General features: G+C 40.6%; 3 protein-coding genes across 6 annotated transcripts in view; 2 read left to right on the top strand and 1 right to left on the bottom strand.

Annotated features, from left to right (window-relative positions):
• LOC127531871 (zinc finger protein OZF-like) overlaps positions 1–21,469 on the top strand; it is a 199,775-nt gene that overhangs the window by 72,929 nt on the left and 105,377 nt on the right. The gene's annotated exons all lie outside the window — the stretch shown is intronic.
• The window catches only part of LOC127531869 (zinc finger protein 665-like), a 103,961-nt gene that overhangs the window by 52,225 nt on the left and 30,267 nt on the right, over positions 1–21,469 (bottom strand). The window contains 1 exon segment of the mRNA XM_051942120.1: positions 5,877–5,978. Coding sequence (XP_051798080.1) covers positions 5,877–5,894 — 18 coding nt within the window. The 5' untranslated portion in view covers positions 5,895–5,978.
• LOC127531870 (zinc finger protein 883-like) lies at positions 11,552–20,811 on the top strand. 3 transcript variants are annotated; one of them, XM_051942124.1, is made up of 3 exons: positions 11,552–11,857; positions 18,078–18,760; positions 18,929–20,811. In XM_051942124.1, the coding sequence occupies exons 1-3, from the start codon at positions 11,653–11,655 to the stop codon at positions 19,424–19,426; spliced, it is 1,386 nt and encodes a 461-aa protein (XP_051798084.1). In that variant the 5' UTR covers positions 11,552–11,652; the 3' UTR covers positions 19,427–20,811. The 3 variants fall into 3 exon arrangements, with proteins under 3 accessions (XP_051798084.1, XP_051798083.1, XP_051798081.1); XM_051942123.1 differs by having other exon boundaries at positions 18,078–18,794; positions 18,879–20,811; XM_051942121.1 differs by having other exon boundaries at positions 18,078–20,811.

The raw sequence follows: 21,469 nt of genomic DNA, 5'->3' as shown, positions 1-21,469 counted from the left end.
TAAGCCATCTAAGTCTCCAGTGTGTCTCTGAGTCTGCCTCCTGATTCTTTTTCCGACGTCGCAGAATTCCCTAACACTCAATGTCTTCACGAGTTTCACATTTGAAATCTTCACCACAACTCTCCAATATCTCCAAGGTTTGTGTGTTAAACTGACTTTCTCAAGTGTTTCAGTGTTTTTCTTCAGAATATGGAATGTGGTAACAGTTGTTAGTTCTTCTCTCTGACATCACAACGGACTTTTAAAAAATGCATTTACTGTCTTAGTACTTGTACTCTGTACAATGACAGTAAAGTTGAATCTAAGCTAAGAAACAAAAAAAAACAAAACCCAAAGAGAGATGAGAAATGATCAAAGTGAGATACAAAATTGTCAAAATTGAAAAAAAACAAGCTAAAAGTGATGCAAAATGACATAAATGAAGCAAAGCAGACAAATAAAAATAAAGAGACACGGAGTGAAACAAAAATGACCAATATGAGTCACAGAATGACCAAATGAACATATGAAATGACCAAAATGAGCAACATGAACAATTTCAAACAATAACAACCTTAAAGGCACACAAAATGACCAACATGAACCACAAAATGGTCAGATATGGTACAAAAAGTCACAAAAACAGATGTAAAATTCATTGAAATAGGAACAAAATGACCAAAATGAAGCAAAGCAACATAGGGAGATGCAAATTTATTTTTAAAAAAAAAGTCAGTTTGTTGTCATCTAACTGGTTTCCATAAAATGAGAAATTTGGTAGAATTTAGTTTTGCTAGTTTTTCTTGTGAACAACAAACATAACAAAAAATATAAATTTGTATTTTTGTCTGTCTGATGCAGCCACACCCTGAGAAACACACAAAAAAAGACTTTTCAACAAATATTTAATGACAATATTTAAGATTGGTGTAAAATTTCAGGGTGTCTGAAAACTTTTTCCCTCACTGTATCGGTCAAAGCATGAAAATGTGCCGTTCAATTCAATTCAATTCAATTTTATTATATAGCGTCAATTACAGTCAACTCGTCTCAAGACGCTTTACAGAACCCAAATGCCTGACCCCCAGAGCAAGCCCAAAGGCGACAGTGGCAAGGAAAACACCCTTTTAACAGGGAAGAAACCTCGAGCAGAACCCGGCTCTATATAGGGGGGACCCATCTGCCTGCTGGCCGGGCGGGTTGAGAAGGACAGAAGAGGGCAAGGGGGAGGGATGGGAGAAGAGGGAGGGGTGGGAAAGCACGGAAAACACAACACACACACACATAAAAATGCCACTATCTCCAGACACATATATGTGGTCATGGTTCCATGATGCCAATGTCATGGTAATGACTGGATGCAGCTAATTTACAAAGAAATGATTCTAACTACATGTCAGCTTTCAAAAATTGGACTTTTCATCCAACACTTCATGTTTTTATATTTCAACTCACACATAATCAGAGATTAGTTGATCTACTTGTTCAATATTATACTTGTTCAATGTTAACGACAGCTTTCTTCTTAACGGATTTCGCAACGAAGCAACGAAGCAACTAAACAAGAAATTAGACCTGAATTCTGTGAAGCCGGATCTCAAGGACTTTAAGTTTGTGGAGGACTTCATGAACTTTTACTGAACCCTGCATGGCGAAATCTTCTTGGCAGGGGTTCAGTCTGTGTCCAGTGTGCATACGCTGGTGTCGTTGTAGGGTTACTTGTTGGTTGGACGTTGGTCCAGACTGGTCAAAGCAGCACTGTTCACCATTGGAAGAGTGCTGACAAGTCTGAGACTTTTGTCCATCTGTTCCGTTCTGCTTGGAAAACAAACACACAAACACAGAGAACGTCAGTGTTTCCTGCAGCATTGAAGAACTGATGCCTTGCCTGAGATAGAGAGCACCCCAAATGACATCTGAAGACACTTTTACCTGTTGGAATTTAACATTCAGTTTTCTGATTACATCAGAATTCCTAATCTTACCTACATCCCCAGATTAACCTGGACCAGATTTCAGTGTCAAAACGAATACAGGTTAGACTGAACGATAGCTGATAATGTGTTAACAGAATTCAACTGACCACAGTTATTCAAAACAGTTTTGAAACAATTTTGCAGCAATATCCAAAAATATCCAATAAATAACTGTGTGTACACTGTGACTGAGACCAGTCTTTACATACCTCATTGTGACACTGATTGAATGCTTTCTTTCTGGTGTGGATCTGCTGGTGTTGTTTCAGGGAACCCAAAGTTGTAAAAGTCTTCTTACACTTGTCACATCTGCATGGTCTCTCCCCAGTGTGGACACGTTGGTGAACTTTGAGGTTGTTAATATAGCTGTAGCGTTTCCCACACTGGTCACAAAGGTATGGTTTAACCCCAGTGTGGGTCACTTCATGAGCTTTTAACTGTGAGTACCGTACAAATAGTTTGCCACAGTGATCACATACGTACACATCATGTCCAGTGTGGATGCGTTGGTGACGTTTTAAGCTCTGTTGGTCGTTGAAAGTTTTTTCACAGGAGTCACAGTGGTACCGCTTTCTACTAGAAAGGGGCATTGATGGATCAACAACTGTTCATGTTGAGTAAAGGTTTTCACACACTGATCACAGTTGAATGGTTTAACTCCACTGTGAATGAGTTGATGGCTTGTTAGATTACTCTTCTGATTAAAAGTCTTTCCACATTGATCACAGTTGAATGGTTTAACTCCACTGTGAATGAGTTGATGGCTTTTTAACTGAATCTTCAGAGTAAAAGCCTTTCCACACTGATCACAGCTGAATGATTTCACTCCACTGTGAATGAGTTGATGTTTTGCTAGATCACACTTCTGAGTAAAAGCCTTTCCACACTGATCACAGTTGAATGGTTTAACTCCACTGTGAATGAGTTGATGGCTTTTTAAGTGTCCCTTCAGAGTAAAAGCTTTTCCACACTGATCACAGCTGAATGGTTTGTCCACAGTGTGAACACGTTTGTGAATTCTTAGCTTTCTTGCTGTGATAAAAGTCTTGCCATATTGCTCACAACTCAGTGATTCATCTCTTTTTGCTGTTGTTGCCGAACCATCCTTATCCTCCTCAGAGGTCCGACATCTCATTCCATTGCTGCATTTACATTTCTGTAGCAAAAGACAAAGATAAAAACAGAGGCAGTGATGGAAGAGCAATCATGAAAAAATTGAACCTCAAAGTCTCAATTCCATGTAGTTGGACATGAGGCTGAAACAAGATCAAGAATCTGCAGACATGCTAGCAGCTTTGTCATTAGAAACCTAGAAATGTGTCAACAGTAGGGCTGCAACTAACGATGCATTGACGAATCGTCTGAGCATGATACGTCATCAAAAGCGGAAGTAAACACGCAATGCAACAGAAATCTCCGTCCGACCGGAGCGCGGAACACAGACGGACATCGTCGCTGCATACATAATATATGCACGATGCAGCACGGATGTCTGCGTTTAGATACAGCTGTATAGTAAACGCTGACATCGGCGCTTATGATAGATCGCGTCGTTAGTTGCAGCCCGAGTCAACAGCACACTCACAATGTCAACAAAACTATTTTCACAGGGCGATAGTTTTCAGCTTTCTGCATGGTAGTTTTAGAATATTGGGTAGTAAAATCTGTCAATCACCGTGAAAAGCAAAGCAGAGCTGGGACTGATGGGATTGTACCACAAGGATTTCTTGATCCCCAGACTTTCCGTTAAGTTACATTACTGGAGAAATGTACAATATGAAAAGCATACAACATCAATGTCCAGATTTAGGTCTTAATGGCAGCAGGGTCAATTCAGACCACCAACACTTTCTAGTTTCTCCTAGGGGATCAGATGTTGATACCAGTCCAGAAAAGATCTGTAATTCTGCAACTGAATTCTGGATTTGACCCCAACGACCCGGGCAAGCGTTCATCACCAAACAACAAAAGCAACAAAACAGTTAAAGGAATAGCAACGATTAACCCTTTGTGCTTCAGTGCGCTTCAGTGTCCCGCCTGCGCTACACTTTGAGATGCGCTAAAGTATTTCGCTTAATTGACCGACGCTGGGTCGTTTTCAAGGAAATGCACCTCGCGATGCGCGTCCAATATTCCCTGTATTTCTCGTCATATTTTTATTTACAAATAGAATATTAGCAATTTTTTGTACTGAAAATGGCTGGAATTGACTGCAGCTTAAAGGGTTAAAGCAAATGTTTTAAAAATGTAAAAAAAAGAAAAAAAAACCACAGTAAAACAATTACAAGCAAAATAAAAGCATTTAAAGAAAAATCAAACAAAACATAAGCTAGACAGGGACATCGGCAGCAATCTTGGTCATTTAGTCAGACGTAGTAAAAGTTGTCAATAAACGGCCACCGATGTAATCAGGTAGAGGACTTTTCTTTGGTCTGCACTGTTTGAAACACCAGATTAAATTGCCCACATCAAAAAAGGGATTCTGTGGAGAGGCTGACATGAGACAGTTTTTAGTCTCAGCATGTTTAGCCCTAAAATCATGGGAGTCAAACCTGACATAAAAACTGTTTAGACTTTGAGCCAGCTCTAAATCACAATTATAACCGCTGAGCTGAACTCTCTCATTGACACATTAATTAGTCCCAGTGATCAGATTCATGCCATCCCAGACTGAACTGAGGTTGTTCATTTTGAGCTGAGACTCAAGTTTGTCTTTGTATTGTCTTTTGTGGGTCCTGATCTCCTACTTTATTTCCTTCTGTCGGTTATAAGATTTAGTGCATTTCCTTCTCTGAAGACTGTTTTCTTTCTGTACAGTAGGTCTTTAAGCTTCTTAGAAAGCCATGGCTGAGTGTTTGGATATAGTTTAATAAATAATCCTAACCTTAACCAATCTCCATATTGAGCAGTAGGATGGCTTGACATTCCCATGGTGTTGATCTGTGCATGTAATTATTTGGACAGATAAACATCAAACCACAGCAATTTGGAAACTGCACCCAAGGATGAACCACACCTGTGGGGGCCCACAAATGTCCAATCGCTGGGCCGTCATTAACAAGCTATCGTTAACGTTGTTACCATCTCGCGGGAGTATCAGCGACAATAAAGTGTTCAAACTTCAAATGAAATCGGCGGATCCACAGAAAATTCCCATCCCTGGACTCCACACTTCATGGTGATTCGATTACAGTACTGTACATGACTGCTCTTACTGAGTGGCAGCGAGCATTCAGCACGGTGGATATTAGCAGCCGTTCAATATTACGACTCGCCGACCATAAACATACCTCACCCCCCAAAAAAATTTTCTCCTCGAATTTAGACGATTCACAAGAATGACCCTGGCAATGATAAAATCCGCGGAATTCCGCGGATCCGCAGAAAATTCTCATCCCTGATTATTCTGGCATTTAAAGATAATTTTGGTCATCTTAACCGACATCAAACAGGAGAAGCATTGCCAGATTTAATGTCAGATCATGTAAATTAAAAAAAGGGTTATGTATCGTTTATACAGTGTAAGTAAACTTCTGGGTTCAACTGTCTGAATTTCTTGAGAAGGAAAAGGCTGGTAAACTCACAATGCTCAAAAGTATTATTCTCTACCAAAGAAAATGCTGCTCTTTACCTTCCTGAACAACTTGCTTGAAAAACAAGACTTTTCTTCTGTTACTTATCTTCATCACCATGTAAGACATTTTCAGAAAGTATGATCAGCAGCTAGTTCAGCCTCAAACAAAAAACAAGCAGCTTCCTAGCAGTCCACCATTATATCCTCAGTACAGCTGCTTCTGCAGAGCTACATCTCTCCAGCCAACGTCACCTGGCTTTGGTCGGCCCATCTAACCAACTGGAGCAACTTTACACATTTTAAACAACAAATGAATGAAAATAATGTTACAGTGGTATGTTTCTCACTTTTTGTGAAGAATCCATGTTTCCTCCGTTGTTGAGCTCAGACTAAATGGCTGCCAACATTCCTCTGCTCCTCCGTCAGACTCTCCTCCTCCTGCCAATCACCTGTCACATCAAACACATCTTCATGAGGATACCACTCTATACACAAGTGTCAGAGTGTCCCATATGTTCATCAGCCAACACAGAGGACACATTTCAACTCAATAGTTCACTTTCAGCTCTTTTCAGTTTCACCTAAAACTGATACAAATGAACTTAAACTGTTAAAAATAAGGAACACAGACAGAAAACAGACATGGAAAAAGAGAATAAAGAGAACATAAAGATGCTACTGCAGGTGATTCAAGACAGGACTGCTGGTAGAAAACTAAGAATCAGAAGAACTTTGTCATTGCACACTTTCATATACAATGAAATTTAATTTGAGCCGCCCTGCTTATGCTGTCAGTTAGTGAATGTATTTTACTGCTCAGTGTTCTGTTTAAAGGCAGCTCTCACTCTCTGTTCTTTGCACTCTCCCATGGGAGATGCCAGCGTGTCGTCATTTGCTGTGGTCACGTGGTACAAGACTGCTACTGGTTGGCAAGAACCGGCAGTAACATAACGGCTTGCTACGAGAACGGTATCGGGTTTGAAACAAATACGTAAAGTTATCGCTTTTCATGAATGAAATTGCACATGTATTTACCACAATGGTAATAGCGTGTGTAGTTGTTGGTTGTACGAAGCGTTTTGAGAAGGGATCAGGCTTGAAATTTCACCGAAAACCGATGTCAGGAGAGAGAAGATGGCGGTGGCTTCAGCCATCAACAGGAAAAATTGTATCCCAGTAAGCAGCAGAGATCGTGTTGTGGCTCGCACTTTTCTTCAGGTAAACTATTCAACAGTTCAGCATGTTTAGTATGTCCAACTTTGAGCTTATTAACCAAAAGATATTGATTTAGAGTCGCATCCTTCGCGTGAAACGATCTCTACACTTTCGGTTTGGTTCAGTGTTGTCATGTGTTACCAATCGCTTTTTAGGCGATGAAAGTATCCTTAAGTCGAATGAAGCATATTCAATAACATCTCCTTAAGCCAGCAGCCTCCTATTTGTAACCATATTTGTTTCTGTATGCGTCTAGCGATCGTTTTTTAGAATTGTCCTACTTTCGATCACCAATGCTGTGGGTCTGTTACTGTTACATAGAAGCCATACTGCAGACACAAAATACAGCAACTTCTTGACGTTTCTTTGACATCTTGTTGAAGATTAACAGAAGATATATTATTTTTAATTCATAATTATATATTTTTGGGTGGGTTTACTGCCCAGCGGTGTCAATCAATTAAAAATAAATGTCAGTGAAGGAAATGTCCGGCCACAATGAAGGATCGTCAACTCACTCAGTCTTCAAATTGTAGGGATCTGGCAAAGTTTTACTGTTTCCCTGATATCTCAGCTTACTCACGTATATTTGTCGGGCCTCAGGTGATAAGGATTGAGCATAATCGGACAATTTCACGGAAGGATAGTTTGCATTGTTATCATCAGCCATTGTTCCTCTGGTTCCTTTTGCCAACCAGCGCGGTAATCACGTGACTTCGTGACGTCACTGTTTGTAAACACTGGCGTCTCCCATCGTGTCAAGTGTCCTCCCCCTTTCAATGACAGGTGATTCTCACTGATGATTTTTCTCAGAGTTTGTGCAGTTTCCCCACTTGAAAAAGGATGTTTCATCTACCCAGGGTTTGAGCAGGACTCCACTCATCAATCACACAGTTGCTTTCTTTCTTTTCCCTCTTTTATTTTGCAGTGGTTAGGGTTATCGTGGCTGATCTCCGTGGCTAATGCTAATGCTAACACATACTGCAGTGGCACACATCGGCAGCTTAAACAGTCTTTTAGAATCTCCACAATTCTGCTCTTACCGGCTGCAACCCGGATTTTGGAGATGAAGGCAATCCTGCACAGTTTGCCGCAGATTTTGATGCTTTCCCAACAGAAACTCACGGACACTTTGTTTGAACACGGTCATTCATTCTCAGTTCCTCCTCAGTGCTGCGTGTGTCCCCTTTGATGCCGCCGGTGGCAAACCTGGAGCCGGAGATTGTTTCCGCCTCAGCTGAGTGTAGGACCTGTGCGTAAATACTTCTCCTTTGAGTTCTCAGCTCCTTCCAGTTTGACTTGACACATAGACTGCTTTGCACTCTGTGTCACCTGCACCTTCAGAGTTCTGAATAAAAGAACAAAAGATTTATTGCAAAGAACAAAAAGGTTTTGCCTCCACAGCAGCTTGTTATGAAAATGATTGTATTTGATGATTGAATGTTCTTATTCATTGTAATACTGTGTGATGTGTGCTAAAAGAGGAACAAGGACACGAGCTATCATCAATATTATTTCATCTTACATGTCTAATTTTAAAAGAAATATGACATTCTATAAATATGCACTACTGTTCAAAAGTTTGAGGTCACTTAGAAATGTTATTTTTCTTGAAATCAGTTCTTTTCAATGAAGATAGCATTAAATAAATGATAAATCCAGTCTAGACATTGTTAATGTGGTAAATGACTATTGTAGCTGGAAACGGCTGATTTTTAATGGAATATCTCCATAGGGGTACAGAGGAACATTTCCAGCAACCATCACTCCTGTGTTCTAATGCTACATTGTGTTAGCTAATGGTGTTGAAAGGCTCATTGATGATTAGAAAACCCTTGTGCAGTTATGTTAGCACATGAATGAAAGTGGGAGCTTTCATGGAGAACATGGAATTGTCTGGATGACCCCAAACTTTTGAACGGTCGTGTACAGAAGGATATGGAAATCATAACGCAGTGTTTGAGCGGTCGTAGGTGAGCTGGTGTGCTAAGGATGAAGAGTGGAAAGGCACTTGGTCCTGATGATATACCTGTGGAGGTATGGAAGTGTCTCGGAGAGGTAGCAGTAGAGTTTGTGACTGGGTTGTTCAACAGGATCTTAGATAGTGAGAAGATGCCCGAGGAATGGAGGAGAAGTGTGCTGTGTTCCTCTGACGCTCACTTGAACTAAAAGCATTTGAGCTGCACAAAGTGTGAAATGAGAGAGGAAGCAGTGAATCTCCAAACTGCTAACAGACTTTCACACATTATTGTCCAGTGAAAATCAGCTTTTTGTGCAGCCACACTTGATCCTGATTTGAGTCTTTAAGTCCTGTTCTAGTGATGAAATGAGAACTTCCTTCATCTTGTGTGTGATGGAGAAGAATAAAGGGCTGTGGCTAAAAATCCTGACTCTGAGTTCTTCATTACAAACACACATTATATCAGCTGGTTATTATTCATCTGCTTTATTCTACTCAACATACAAATTCATCCTGAAATCCTTCCATTTCTGTCCTCAATATTCTACCAAATATGAAAGATTCCTTTGGAAGCAGATCTTCAAGGATTTTAGATTTGATTTCCAACAATCAGAATGTTAGAAGTTTCCCTGTTGATCATATTTTACTGATAGTTTCTCCCAAATGTTTCAGCTCATTTTTACTGGAATATTCTGAAGTAAAGTTTGTGTTTTCTGGTGAATGGATCAGATCTCACATTTAGTTTCAATCAAACCCTGAGGCTTCTGGAAAATACACACAGCTTTAAAATAATGTTGGATCATCTGCTGACTGTGTCCTTATTAAATGCTTTTAGAGTTTCATTATTTTAACCCTCGTGTCGTTTTAAAGTTTGAAAATGTGGAAAATAATAAATATTTTCACAGTGAAACTTCTGATGTCCACATTTTAACATTTTTGGGAAGTTTTTAACATTTTTTGGTGGAAAAAGAAGAAATGTGTCTGAAGAACATTCACATAAAAATCAACCAAAATCCAGTAAATTCTCTGGATTTTGGTTGATTTTTATGTGAATGTTCTGAAAGAAAATATCAGAAGTTTTACTGATAAATATGGAATCACTTTAGACATTTTTAGGATTTTTTGAAAATATTTACAAGAATTTTCTTGCCAAATTAGGGGGGTTTTGTTTAGATTTTTTTAAATAAAACTTTGAAGGAATGATTGGAATTTTCTTCCTGAAGGTTTTTGCACGTTTTCATAAATTTGGTGAATTTTTTTGCTGAATTTCTGGATTTTTTCCTGTTTTTTGGTGCCGTAAATGAAGCCAACAGGAGGGTTGATATCCAGAGCTAATAATAAACAGCAGAGGACTGATGGGTCTCCTTGGTGTTTGCTCCTGTTAACATCTCATCTTCTAGTAGTTCCACATTGAAGGAATTCTGCTGGACAACACTGAGAGCATATGAATGAATTTTCAATCCAAAATAATGCAGTGAATGTCAAATAAAGTGGTGTTGAAGCTTGTCAGAAGCTTTCAATGAATGTAGAAAGAGTGTAAAAGCAGCATCCTCTACCAAATGAGCACAATCCATCAATCATCATCAAAGTGTCCAAATTCCAGAGAAGACATGAACTGCAGATTGTAAATGAGTCAAAGTATCCATTTAAAATCATTTCTAGACCATGATCACAAAGTCAAACACTAGATTGTTCTTTTGTCCTTTTCTGTCTCATTTTCACAATATTTTGTCTGGTTTTTGTTGTTTTTTGTCTTTCTTTGTCTGACTTGTCGTTCATCTCATGCTTTGTTTCTCGTTTATGTCGTGCTGTTTCCTTTTTTTCTCGCTTGTGTTTTTTGACTTATTTCTGTCATTTTGTGTTTTGCTTTATTCGTTGTTTTGCGTGCTGTTTTGTGTATTTTTGTCTCATTTTTGTCGTTTATCCATTCTTTGCTGATTTGTAACTTGTTTGTCTTATTTTTTTTGCCCTTTTTTTATTTCGTGTCGTTTGTCTCTATTTTTAACGTTTTGTGTCTCGTTTTCACAATATTTTGTCTGGTTTTTGTCTCATTTTTTGTCTTTTTTAATCTGACTTTTATGGTTTTGATCCTGTAGTAAAAAGCGGTCCGGCCCACTTGAGATCAAACTGGGCTAAATGTGGAACCTGAACTAAAATGAGTGTGACTCCCTGATTGAAAGCTTCTTTGAATGCTTCAAACAGTCATTCTCTAATATCAGCCCAGAAAAACGGATCAAAGTTGGTTGTAAGTCCATCTGGAGCCGCTGATTTCCCCAAAGACATTTTCATTCCAGCTCTATCAATCTCTCCAAACACGTGCTTTTAAAGTCAGTCTGAGGAAGAAATGCTTTGACTTTTTAAGAAACAAAAGAAGAGGGGGACTGATTTTGCTCTTCAAGGTAAAATGGGAAAAGTAAGAAGTCACTTCAGTGATGCAAGAAGAGACTCAATCGTTCTAACCTGGCTAAGACTCAGACACTGCAGTCTGAAAAGTGGACTGGCTTTGATTGGGAAGCACAGAGATAGGAACTGTGAGTGAGGTGAACTCGAAACTGTGAGAAATGTTCTTCTTAAGTGTAAGCTCTACTCATGCCAACAGAAGAAACATTAGAGACGAGGAGCAGCCGGAAGAACTGTTTTTAATCTTTGCTTTCTACTTAACATGGAGGAGTGGACAAATATGAAGAAACTTCTGAACTTTCTCATGACCACAGGACTGCATCAGAAAATATGGAGGATTCTCTAAGGACTATGAGTAACATCCAGTAGGTGGCAGCAATACGCCAGTGATGCGTCTAGTCTGCCTAATTCAATGAGGAAGAAGAAAGTAACTCAGTGTTTCTGCCGGAACTTCACAGTGTGACACCCGGCGGATGTAAACAAAGAAGCATGTGCAGAGTTTGCTTCACTGCTGTGTGGACTGAGCTATAAAACGGCTGTATTATAGTATGAATGAGAAATATCAGAGCGTTAAAGTAACGATGTGTTCAGTTGAGTATCTGAGAGAGTTGATCAGCGACAGACTAGCTGCTGCTGCGGGAGAAATATTCTCAGAGTTTGAAAAAAACATCGTCCAGTACCAGGAGGAGATCGATCGTCAGCGCAGACTGCTGGATGTCATCTGGAAACCACACATCCCCTTACAACCCATAGGTGTGTATGTGTTTTGATGGTGAAGAATTCCAGTTATAGCATGTGTAGTGGTTGTGTACTCTCTCTTGCATTGTGTAGGAGCATCCTCCCTATTGGCATCAAATCCGCCGTTTATTTGCAGGAGCTGGTAAAACTAGGGTGACCATATTCTGTTTCTCTGAAAAGAGGACACACTTCCAGCTCCCGTGCGAAAAATTTTCAGGTATTTAACAAAATAAGAAATAATCATCTCTCTTAAGTCTGACACTTACACCGGAAAAGTGAGGTCGAGTACCATTCTTCAAAATAACCTCCCAATTATCAATTATGTAAAAATAGAAATAATGCCTCAAAATATTAAACAAAAAGAAAAAAGAGAGGTAGCCTATTTTTCAATGTTCAGTTAGCCCATTCTTCAAAATAATGTGTCTAATGGCAAATGAAAAAAATATAGAAATAATGCCTCAAGTCAACAGTCCTTTTTTTCCTTCTTTTTCCTTTTCTTATTAGCTATAAGTCCCAGCTTTGCAGACTGTACATTCTGCGTCCCATTTGACACGACCCGGACGAAAACAGGGGTACTTTTTCGCATTTCATCAGTGAAATGACATTTGTGTTTCGGCATTTTCTTTCGGTTCGAGTGCTCTCTCGCAGTGTGCCTACCTTGCCTGTCAGCCTGCGAGGAAGCGAATCTCCAGCGCCGTGGCGCTTCAGAGACGCGGCTCTGGCGCTCCGCAGCGTGTGCAGTGGAAATTGTCTGATAGAAGAGAATGGGTTTCAAGTGCTGCGCAGTACGATTCAAGACGCAGCGCTGCGCGCAGTTTCGCGTTATGTGGAATTTAGGGGATCAAAAACCCGGACATTTGAAGGACTTTATAAACGCCGGCCGGACAGGCCGGACAGCCTCTCAAAAGAGGACATGTCCGGGCTAAAGAGGACGTATGGTCACCCTAGTAAAACACACTGATATTACTCTCACAGTCGTACACGTGGTAACCTCTCAATATATTCAGCATGGAGGTTAAACTTAATTAGCATTTTGCTAGCGGAGCTTAAACTGGTCATCTTACCACGGCAACCGGACACAGCAGACTGAGACCGCAATGTGGGGGAACACACCATAGATATGAAGAGTAGATACGCCAGCGCTGCAGCAGCCGGCTAATCGACGTGCCTACGTGGCAGCCATCTTGGAGGGGGCAAAGTTCCCATTCAAAGCAATGCATGCACATTGAAAATAAATCAGAATCTGCTCATTTTTCAACCGATTTTCGTGTGTTTAGTTTATTGTCAACGTCAAAAAAATGTGTTATTGATAGAGAATATTTGATCTGAATAAAAAAACACCTAAAAAGGCTTCCTACAAATGTAGTCTGCAATTTTCGTTATCTTATTATTTAGGTCCAAAGGCCAGGGAATCTTTTCAATTCAGCCATTACATATATAAATGTAAATACTTAGATATGTAGAAAATGTTTTGAGATCAAAACATTTAATTGCTGCTATTCACCTATTCAGGAAGTGAGGCAGGGCGGCGCCATTTTTGAAAGCGACTTCCGGTTGACCGTCTTTGCACTACAGCAACATCGAGTCCTCTCGCTACTGTAGCTACTTTTAACTGTTCTTTTAAGCGATTTTAACATGTTTGGCATCAATTGCGCTGTCCATGGGTGCCACAACAACTGGGGAAAGATGAAGCTTTCTCGCTCTCAGAATTGTTTAGAGCACGGAAAGGTTAGATCTGAATGCTGCGGACCAGCTCATGGCTATGTAAACACACAGCTTGCATCGGTCACTGTCAGCGCAGCTAAAGCGATTCTACCAAAGTTCAGTTTCCACTAAAGACCTAGCTATGCCATCAGTGAGGTAAAAAGATACTTTCTGCTATTTTGAAACGTTGTTATGACTGCGGTTTGGTCAGAATCAGTTTTTTGTTGCTCCAGGGAATTAGCATTAGCTTGTGACAGGGCTAATAACACAGTAAACCGCAGGAGCTGTTTCAGAAATGACAATAACAACCTATGTTTGCACAACCACATCGTATATACATGAATCAAATTAAGTTTTATTCCAATCAACATAACTTCCATAATATCACAGCAGCGTGACTGCAGGACCGTCCCAACCCAGCGATACAGGAGCATCCCGTGGTCTCCACCACTCCATCAGCTGTCACCAACACCCACGCCATGTGTGAGGAGGTACTAGACTGACTTGAGCTGACATTACCTTTAAGAAACGTATATTCCCGTTCTTGATGTAACAGAACAGCGCCGACTTTACCACTGTGCAAATATTGATAGGCTTCAGTGCTCTTATAATTCCTCATAGCCGAGCGATCAACGCCAAGAGACAACACGAAATAGTTAAAAATATCGCCATACATGACTTGTGGCCACTTTTTCATGTCATCCTCCCACTCTGTAATAAGTCGCGGATGAGGCAGACTTGATCCATTTCTGTTTTTTAAAGAGGTTTTCGTTTCTTCCCACATCACTTTCTCAGTTGTAAACACCGCCCTGACCGAGTTACCGGAAGTGCTACTCAAAACAGGAAGTCCCGCCCGTTGGAAAATGGGCGGAGCTGAATAAGGTGAATATAGTTGCAGCAAAGCTCTCTCTCCTCAGAGCTGCTTCCCACTTCTTCCTCAACCCATAGTCTTTGGGAAACCTACATGGAGTAAAGAAAACAAGTAGACAGAGAAGTAAATATGTACACAACACATATTTGAAAAGAAATCATGCTAATAAATTAAGTGCAAAGAACTCAATTAGCCAATATACTGGAGACCAAAGTTATTTAATTTGATAAGTATAGCATTGTTTAGTATCATTTCAATTATCTGAGAGCAGTCCTAAAGAATTGCCCAATCATAAAATGGGTTTGGAGGAATAACATAGATGCTAATCTAGATCTATATGAGTTAGGCTTTATAACTACTGTTGGTAGTATTGGTGGTATTAATAGTAATGTGACTACTATCTGTCTGCTTATCTGTCTGTCTTGTAAAGTGTCTTTGAGTGTCCCAAAAAGCGCTATATAAATTTGATGTATTATGATTATTATTACTACTAGTAGTAGTGGTAATACACAACTACTGCTGCTGATACTGTCACTGCTACTACAACTTGTAATACTAGTAGACATGCTGATACTACTTCTACTACTCTAACAGCTACTTATACTACTACTACTGCTTGTACTTTTAGTATTACGACTACTGCTTGTACAGCTATACTACATCTACTATTAATCATCTGGTATTTGTTTGTCCAGCTGTTAGCCCGTGTTAGTGTTTTGCTAGTGGTTAACGAGCTAGCTCTCACAAACTGGAAGCTCTCAACAAGATTTAATAATGAAAAAAGAGCCAAAAACTATTCTTACCTGTGGAAAGTTATTCCAAGTTTCCTTGTCTTGATCGTCCGATGTAGTGTGCAACTGTATGCAGCACAATGAGCCGGCATTCTTCTTGTTTTAGTTTTCGTGCCACTGACATCAATGGAAAACACTGAAACTTTGCCCCCACTAGCATAGTGTCTCCGTAGGCATGGCGCTCAGAGGGGCGTGTTGTATCTACTCTTCATACCTATGGAACACACCCCAAGTCTGCAGGGGCCCGGACGTTGTGCGTCCATGCCATATCCGGTGGTCACCGTGGGAACCAAATATGTAATATGAGATGGCAAGTGGAATCATTAACTCTGCTACACATGTAGAACATCATGAAGTGTTCAGGTGAACAGTTAACGGTGAACTGAGACACATTGTGAGGAAGAGAGGATGGGCTCATAATATGGTGTCTAGGGCTGCATGATATTGGAAATATGTGCGATATGGGTGTCCAGAACTGCAATATCGATATATATTGCGCTATTGGATATTAGTGCTGTTGTCCGATGTGATAACCACTTGTTCCTCTTCTTGCAACCCCCAGTTCGTCAACACATCCCACAGGGCAGCCGCTATATTTTCACCGGTGTGGGAGTCCGGAAAGTAGGAGACTTCTAAGCAGCGTGTTTTCAGATCAAAGTCATTTGTGAGAAAGTGAACAGTAAAACTGATGTAGGGCTCAGTAGTACGACTGGACCATAAATCTGTGGTGCTTGCAAAGAAATCCACATTATTAAGCTCCGCTTTTACAGACCCCAAGCATGCCTCGTACATCTGTGGAATGGCGACTTGGGAAATAGTTCAGTGATGGCACTTGGTATCTGCGGTCGAATTCTTTCAGCATATCCAAAAAACCTTCTTTACACATGACATTAATGGAGAGTGTGCATTTCACGGTATAACGTGTAATGGCCGTGGTGGCGGTTGGAAGTTTTTTCATATGGTGTAACAGAAGAAAAACTTTCACCAATTGTTGTCTGTGTGCTTGCCTTTATTTTGTCTGCCTTCATGGGAGTAGCTCGTGGTGTTTTAGATTGTAAGAAAACAGCATACAGTTCCTTGTGGTTGTGTTTGAGGTGGCTGTGCAGATTTGTAGTGTTTCCTCGCGACGTAGCCACAATTTTTCGGCATGACTTGCAAAGTACTTGCGTCTATGACTCGTCCTGTCTCCTAAAGCCGTAGTACTCCCAAGTTTCTGAGGTGCGCTGTTTTTTAGGCACAAGTTGTTCGTTACAGTCGTCTTCCCGTGTCCTGCCATGTTGTGTTGTGGCGCTGGCAGCAAAAGTGCTATTTGGGATGGGGGGAGAGGGGCTTAAGGTCACGCTCAATTGGTCACAAGAAAACGTCTATGCATGCAAAAAGCATGATTTATACATCTAAATAATCATAAAATTATTGTGCAACTTTGTGATATGGATATCGCACTTACCATTATTGCAAAAACGATATTTTTTTGATATATCGTGCAGCCCTAATGGTGTCTGTTATTGATGCTGTGTGGATTTTTAAAAATGTGATCGTTGTGTTGATTGACCCTGGAAGCAAGAACCAAAGTTTCCTGTTCATAGGTGCTGGAAGTGTTTATCTGAACTACTCCACACTGACAGCAACTGCATTGTGTTATCAAACAGTTATTAATAAAACTGACAGAGGACTCAGTCATTCCATCATTTCAGTCCAGAGACATAATTCCGTGGATAGAGATAATTCATGATCTAAAGAAAGCGCACGTACAGAGTTAGAGAGTATAGAAGTAATGTGTTCAACTGCATTCCACTATTAACATGTTGGGTTTCACTGATGAGTCAAATCAACAGTACAGTAACCAGCAGTAAAATAAGAATAACATTAAAATCCAAATGTCCTGACAGGTTTGAAGGCTGAAGAGGACAGCAGCTTTATTCAAACAGATTTTAATGGATCCCCATCAAACCTGTCTGTGTGGTGTGTAGAAAAGTACCCAGTGGTGTTTACCATTAGAACTTTGTGATCCTGTATCCACTGTGGAACAACGTGTTCATAGAAATGTTCAGTCATTTGGAGATGCTTGTATCATTCCTGCTGCTGTTTCATGGCTCCAAGGTTTCTATTATAAACCATCATATTCTTTTTGCATCAAACATTCAACTGTTGAGCTGATTTTGTTGGAGCAGCCCGGTCTCACGGGGATTCGTGAAACTGTCACGTCAGTTTTTGTTTCGGTTTCGTGCGCACCAACACGATGTCGTCATGTTTTTCGTGCCGCTCACCACGAGCGAAACCCGCTGTGGTAATCACATCTGAAAGTGGTTTATACCGGCGGATTCATGACGATCTAAACTGTCCATTGGCGTTTGCGGCCGCCGCTTCGGCCGCCGGACATTCTTTAAATTCCTATGCAAATTCGGCGGATTCATGACGATCTAGGCTGTCCATCGGCGTTTGCGGCTGCAGCTGGATGTCTGGCGGCCGCAATGGCGGCCGCAATGGCGGCCGCGGAGGCAGCCGCAAACGCAGATGGACAGCTTAAATCGTCACGAATCCGCCGAATTTGCATAGGAATTTACAGAATGTCTGGCGGCAGCAGCGGCCGCAAACGCCGATGGACAGCTTAGATCGTCATGAATCCGCCGGTATAAACCACTTTCAGATGTGATTACCACAGCGGGTTTCGCTCGTGGTGAGCGGCACGAAAAACATGACGACATCGTGTTGGTGCGCACGAAACCGAAACAAAAACTGACGTGACAGTTTCACGAATCCCCGTGAGACCGTGTTGATTGGAGACAGCCAGTCCTGGACAAAGTGACAGATGTGTGTTCTCTCATCATCACAGTAGTAACCATTATCTTTTGTCTCTTTGTCCCTCCAGAGCTCCCACAGTCTTATGTCTGTGAGAATGAGAAGACTGTTGTTGACCATCAGCCCCATGACCAGGAGAGAAACTCCATGGTGGACCATGAGGACCCAGAGCCTCCACGGATTAAAGATCAGCAGGAGGAATTCTGCACCAGTCAGGACCAATCAAACCCAGAGATTTCTCAAATTAAAATGGAACAGGAAGAATTGTGCACCAGTCTGGACCAATCAAACCCAGGGTTACCACAAATTAAAGTGGAACAGGATGAACTCTGCTCCAGTCAGGAGGAAGACTTAATTGGATTGAAACAGGAGACTGATACCTTTGAGGTGACTCCTGCTGATGAGGAAAGTGACCACAGTGAACCAAAACCAAACAGTGATCAGCTCCTGTTTCACATCTCTTGTGTAGCTGAGAGCCCAGATCAGGAAGGAAGCAAGGATGTAGACTCAGGATCAACTAGATGTATCGAGCAGAAACCAAGACATCAGAGTAACAACAGTCACAGTAATGATGTAGACAATGCTCCAACATCAGCGAGACAGTGTGATAATGACAAGGCAACAAAATCTGCAACTTGCAAAGTCTGTGGAAAAGCTTTTAGTTGTAAATCAGATTTAATCAAACATCACAAAACCCACACAGGTGAGAAGCCATATTCTTGTGAAACCTGTGGAAAAACCTTCAGTCAACGGGTCCATTTGACTGTTCATATGAGATGTCACACAGGTGAGAAGCCGTATGTTTGTGGAACCTGTGAAAAAAGCTTTAGTCAACGGACCTCTTTGATTGACCACATGAGACTTCACACAGGTGAGAAGCCATATTCTTGTGGAACCTGTGGAAAAAGCTTCCGTAAACAGGTCCATTTGACTGTTCACATGAGATGTCACACAGGTGAGAAGCCGTATGTTTGTGGAACCTGTGAAAAAAGCTTTAGTCAACGGACCTCTTTGACTGACCACATGAGATGTCACACAGGTGAGAAGCCATATGTTTGTCACATTTGTGGAAAAAGATTTTCTGGTTCATCAGCACATAATAGGCACATGGCAGTTCACAAAATGGGAAAACCATATTCTTGTGGAACCTGTGAAAAAAGCTTCAGTCAACGGACCTCTTTGACTGACCACATGAGATGTCACACAGGTGAGAAGCCATATGTTTGTCACATTTGTGGAAAAAGATTTTCTGGTTCATCAGCACATAATAGGCACATGGCAGTTCACAAAATGGGAAAACCATATTCTTGTGGAACCTGTGGTAAAAGCTTTAGTCGACAGGACCATTTGACTGTCCACTTAAGACGTCACACAGGTGAGAAGCCATATTCTTGTGGAACCTGTGGAAAAAAGCTTTAAATATAGTTATCAATTAAAAGCCCACATGAGAATCCACACAGCTGAGAAGTCCTGATCCTGAAACATCTGTGGAAAACATAATGTCAGAATTAAGGTTGAAACAACATGTAAGAATTGGTACAGGTTAAAAGTAGATGTTTTAGATTTAAAGCAGCTTTAGTCTGTGGTTCAACAGCAACTGTGAGGAAGTATGTAAGCAATCCTTGATGATTAGACCAGATGGAGTCTGGACTGTGGTGGTGGTGGAGCAGGCAGAAGAACCAAACTGAATGTCTGGATGGATATGGTATTGGTACAGACTGCTACATTTCTGCTATCATGACATCCTTCATCAGCAGAGCACTGATTGGAGATAATGTGAAGCTGTTTGGAACATTTTCACATCCTGCTGAGAGAACATGGCTGTTCAGGTGTGAACATACTACTGGAATCCACTCAGCTTGAGCTCTGCTGTCTTTCAAGTAAAAGGAGGCAACGAGATACAGAGACATTGTGACAGTAGGACACAACAGAGTGTGTCACTGCAGCAGAGGAGATCTGGACGTGAAATAAAGTTGTAATAAAACGTCTACAGCTCCATGACTGCTTCATGAAATGTTTTGAATGTTTTCAAACAGATGAACATTTACAAGTTGTTTCATAATTAATGTAACATTGAAGATCCCCAGCAAGAATAACTCTGAGTCAGATATCAAAGACATAACCAACATTATTATGTTTTCAAGCAACAGACACGTGGTTTTACTAGTAGTAGCTGATACACTCCTGCAAATGTCAAAACCAGAATGTTAAAAACAGGTGAAGCTGTGCTGCAGTTTCTGCTGGTTACATAAAGGTCTTATGCTATTTATTTCTTCTATTGTCACCACATAGGTCATCTGTGTGATTTGTTAGTAGGATCTCTTTGTGTCGTCATACAGCACATTGAACCCTTGTATTGTCTGAACGTCCTGAACACTCCTCCTGTCCTCAGGGTCAGAAATGACCTGCCTCCACTGAGCCTCTAAAATAGAGCAGCTTAATGGAATTTTTAACCAAAAATCTATTTTACATGAAGAAACAACCTGTCATGCGTCACACACTTTGTGAATGCCTGTTTTTGCTTCCTCAGAGGGTAGAAAGACTGTATTTAATCAGTGAACACCATTCGTTTTTATTCCATTGTTCATGCTGTAACTGTTTTCTTTCTTTAAGTAGAGGTTTATTATCACTATTATTGCTGCTAAAGGTACTGCATAGGTGTAAACATTTCTTGTTTTGCAAGAGATAATACTTCTATAGCCTCATAAAGTACCAGAAATGAACTTGAAATGCATTTTTGAAGGGAAACAACAGTGTACTGTATACTGTACAATGGAATATAAAACTACAAAACTCAACTACCAGATACTAGTACTCTCTCATTTTTTGGGTCATTTCTCCCACCAGAAAGATGCATAACCTACATCAATCATAAGAACAGAAAAAATAACAGATTCAAGCAAAAATATTCCAACACATTAAGCTCTAATTAACACATGGAGGACAGACTGCAACTGTATTTGTCACACGTGCAGCACACAGTATTTGTTTTACAGTCCTTGTTACTCCTGGATGACTGAAAAAAATCTAATCTCTGACCTGCTGGGAACTGAAACCTGAAAACTGCCCTCATGGCTTCAGCAATATCAGATTAGTCCATATTAATTTGAAAATCTGCAAATATGACAATCTCAACAGTCCAGAAGTAGCCAGGGTGTAGAATCTTGACCCCACTATGTATTATGCTAGTTATTTAATGTTTTGTAACCTCGGTCACCTTTCCATGGGGGTCAATTTTCTATCTGACACCGGGTAAAAAATGACCTGAAGACAGTCTTTGTACCCTGGTGGTGTACAGCTTTGATGAAAATATAAACAAAAACAATGTTTCACTTTTTCTAATGTTGGGGTCACTTGAGGAAAAGTGATCAAATTTCAAGTTGAAAAAGGTCATTTAGGGGCCGTTCTATGCTATTAAACATGGTGGCCTGGTTCATTTTGACCCGAAGACAGCACTAAGGT

This window comes from Acanthochromis polyacanthus, chromosome 22, assembly GCF_021347895.1.
Source record: "Acanthochromis polyacanthus isolate Apoly-LR-REF ecotype Palm Island chromosome 22, KAUST_Apoly_ChrSc, whole genome shotgun sequence".
In the NCBI taxonomy this organism is placed as follows: domain Eukaryota; kingdom Metazoa; phylum Chordata; class Actinopteri; family Pomacentridae; genus Acanthochromis; species Acanthochromis polyacanthus.
This window is presented reverse-complemented; position numbering and strand designations above follow the sequence as displayed.

Bases quoted from the DNA above. Each gene is read 5' to 3' on its own strand.
- LOC127531870 (XM_051942121.1), top strand. From the start codon at position 11,653: ATGAATGAGAAATATCAGAGCGTTAAAGTAACGATGTGTTCAGTTGAG. The intron at 11,858-18,077 runs GTGTGTATGTGT...TTGTCCCTCCAG, and splicing joins CATCCCCTTACAACCCATAG to AGCTCCCACAGTCTTATGTC.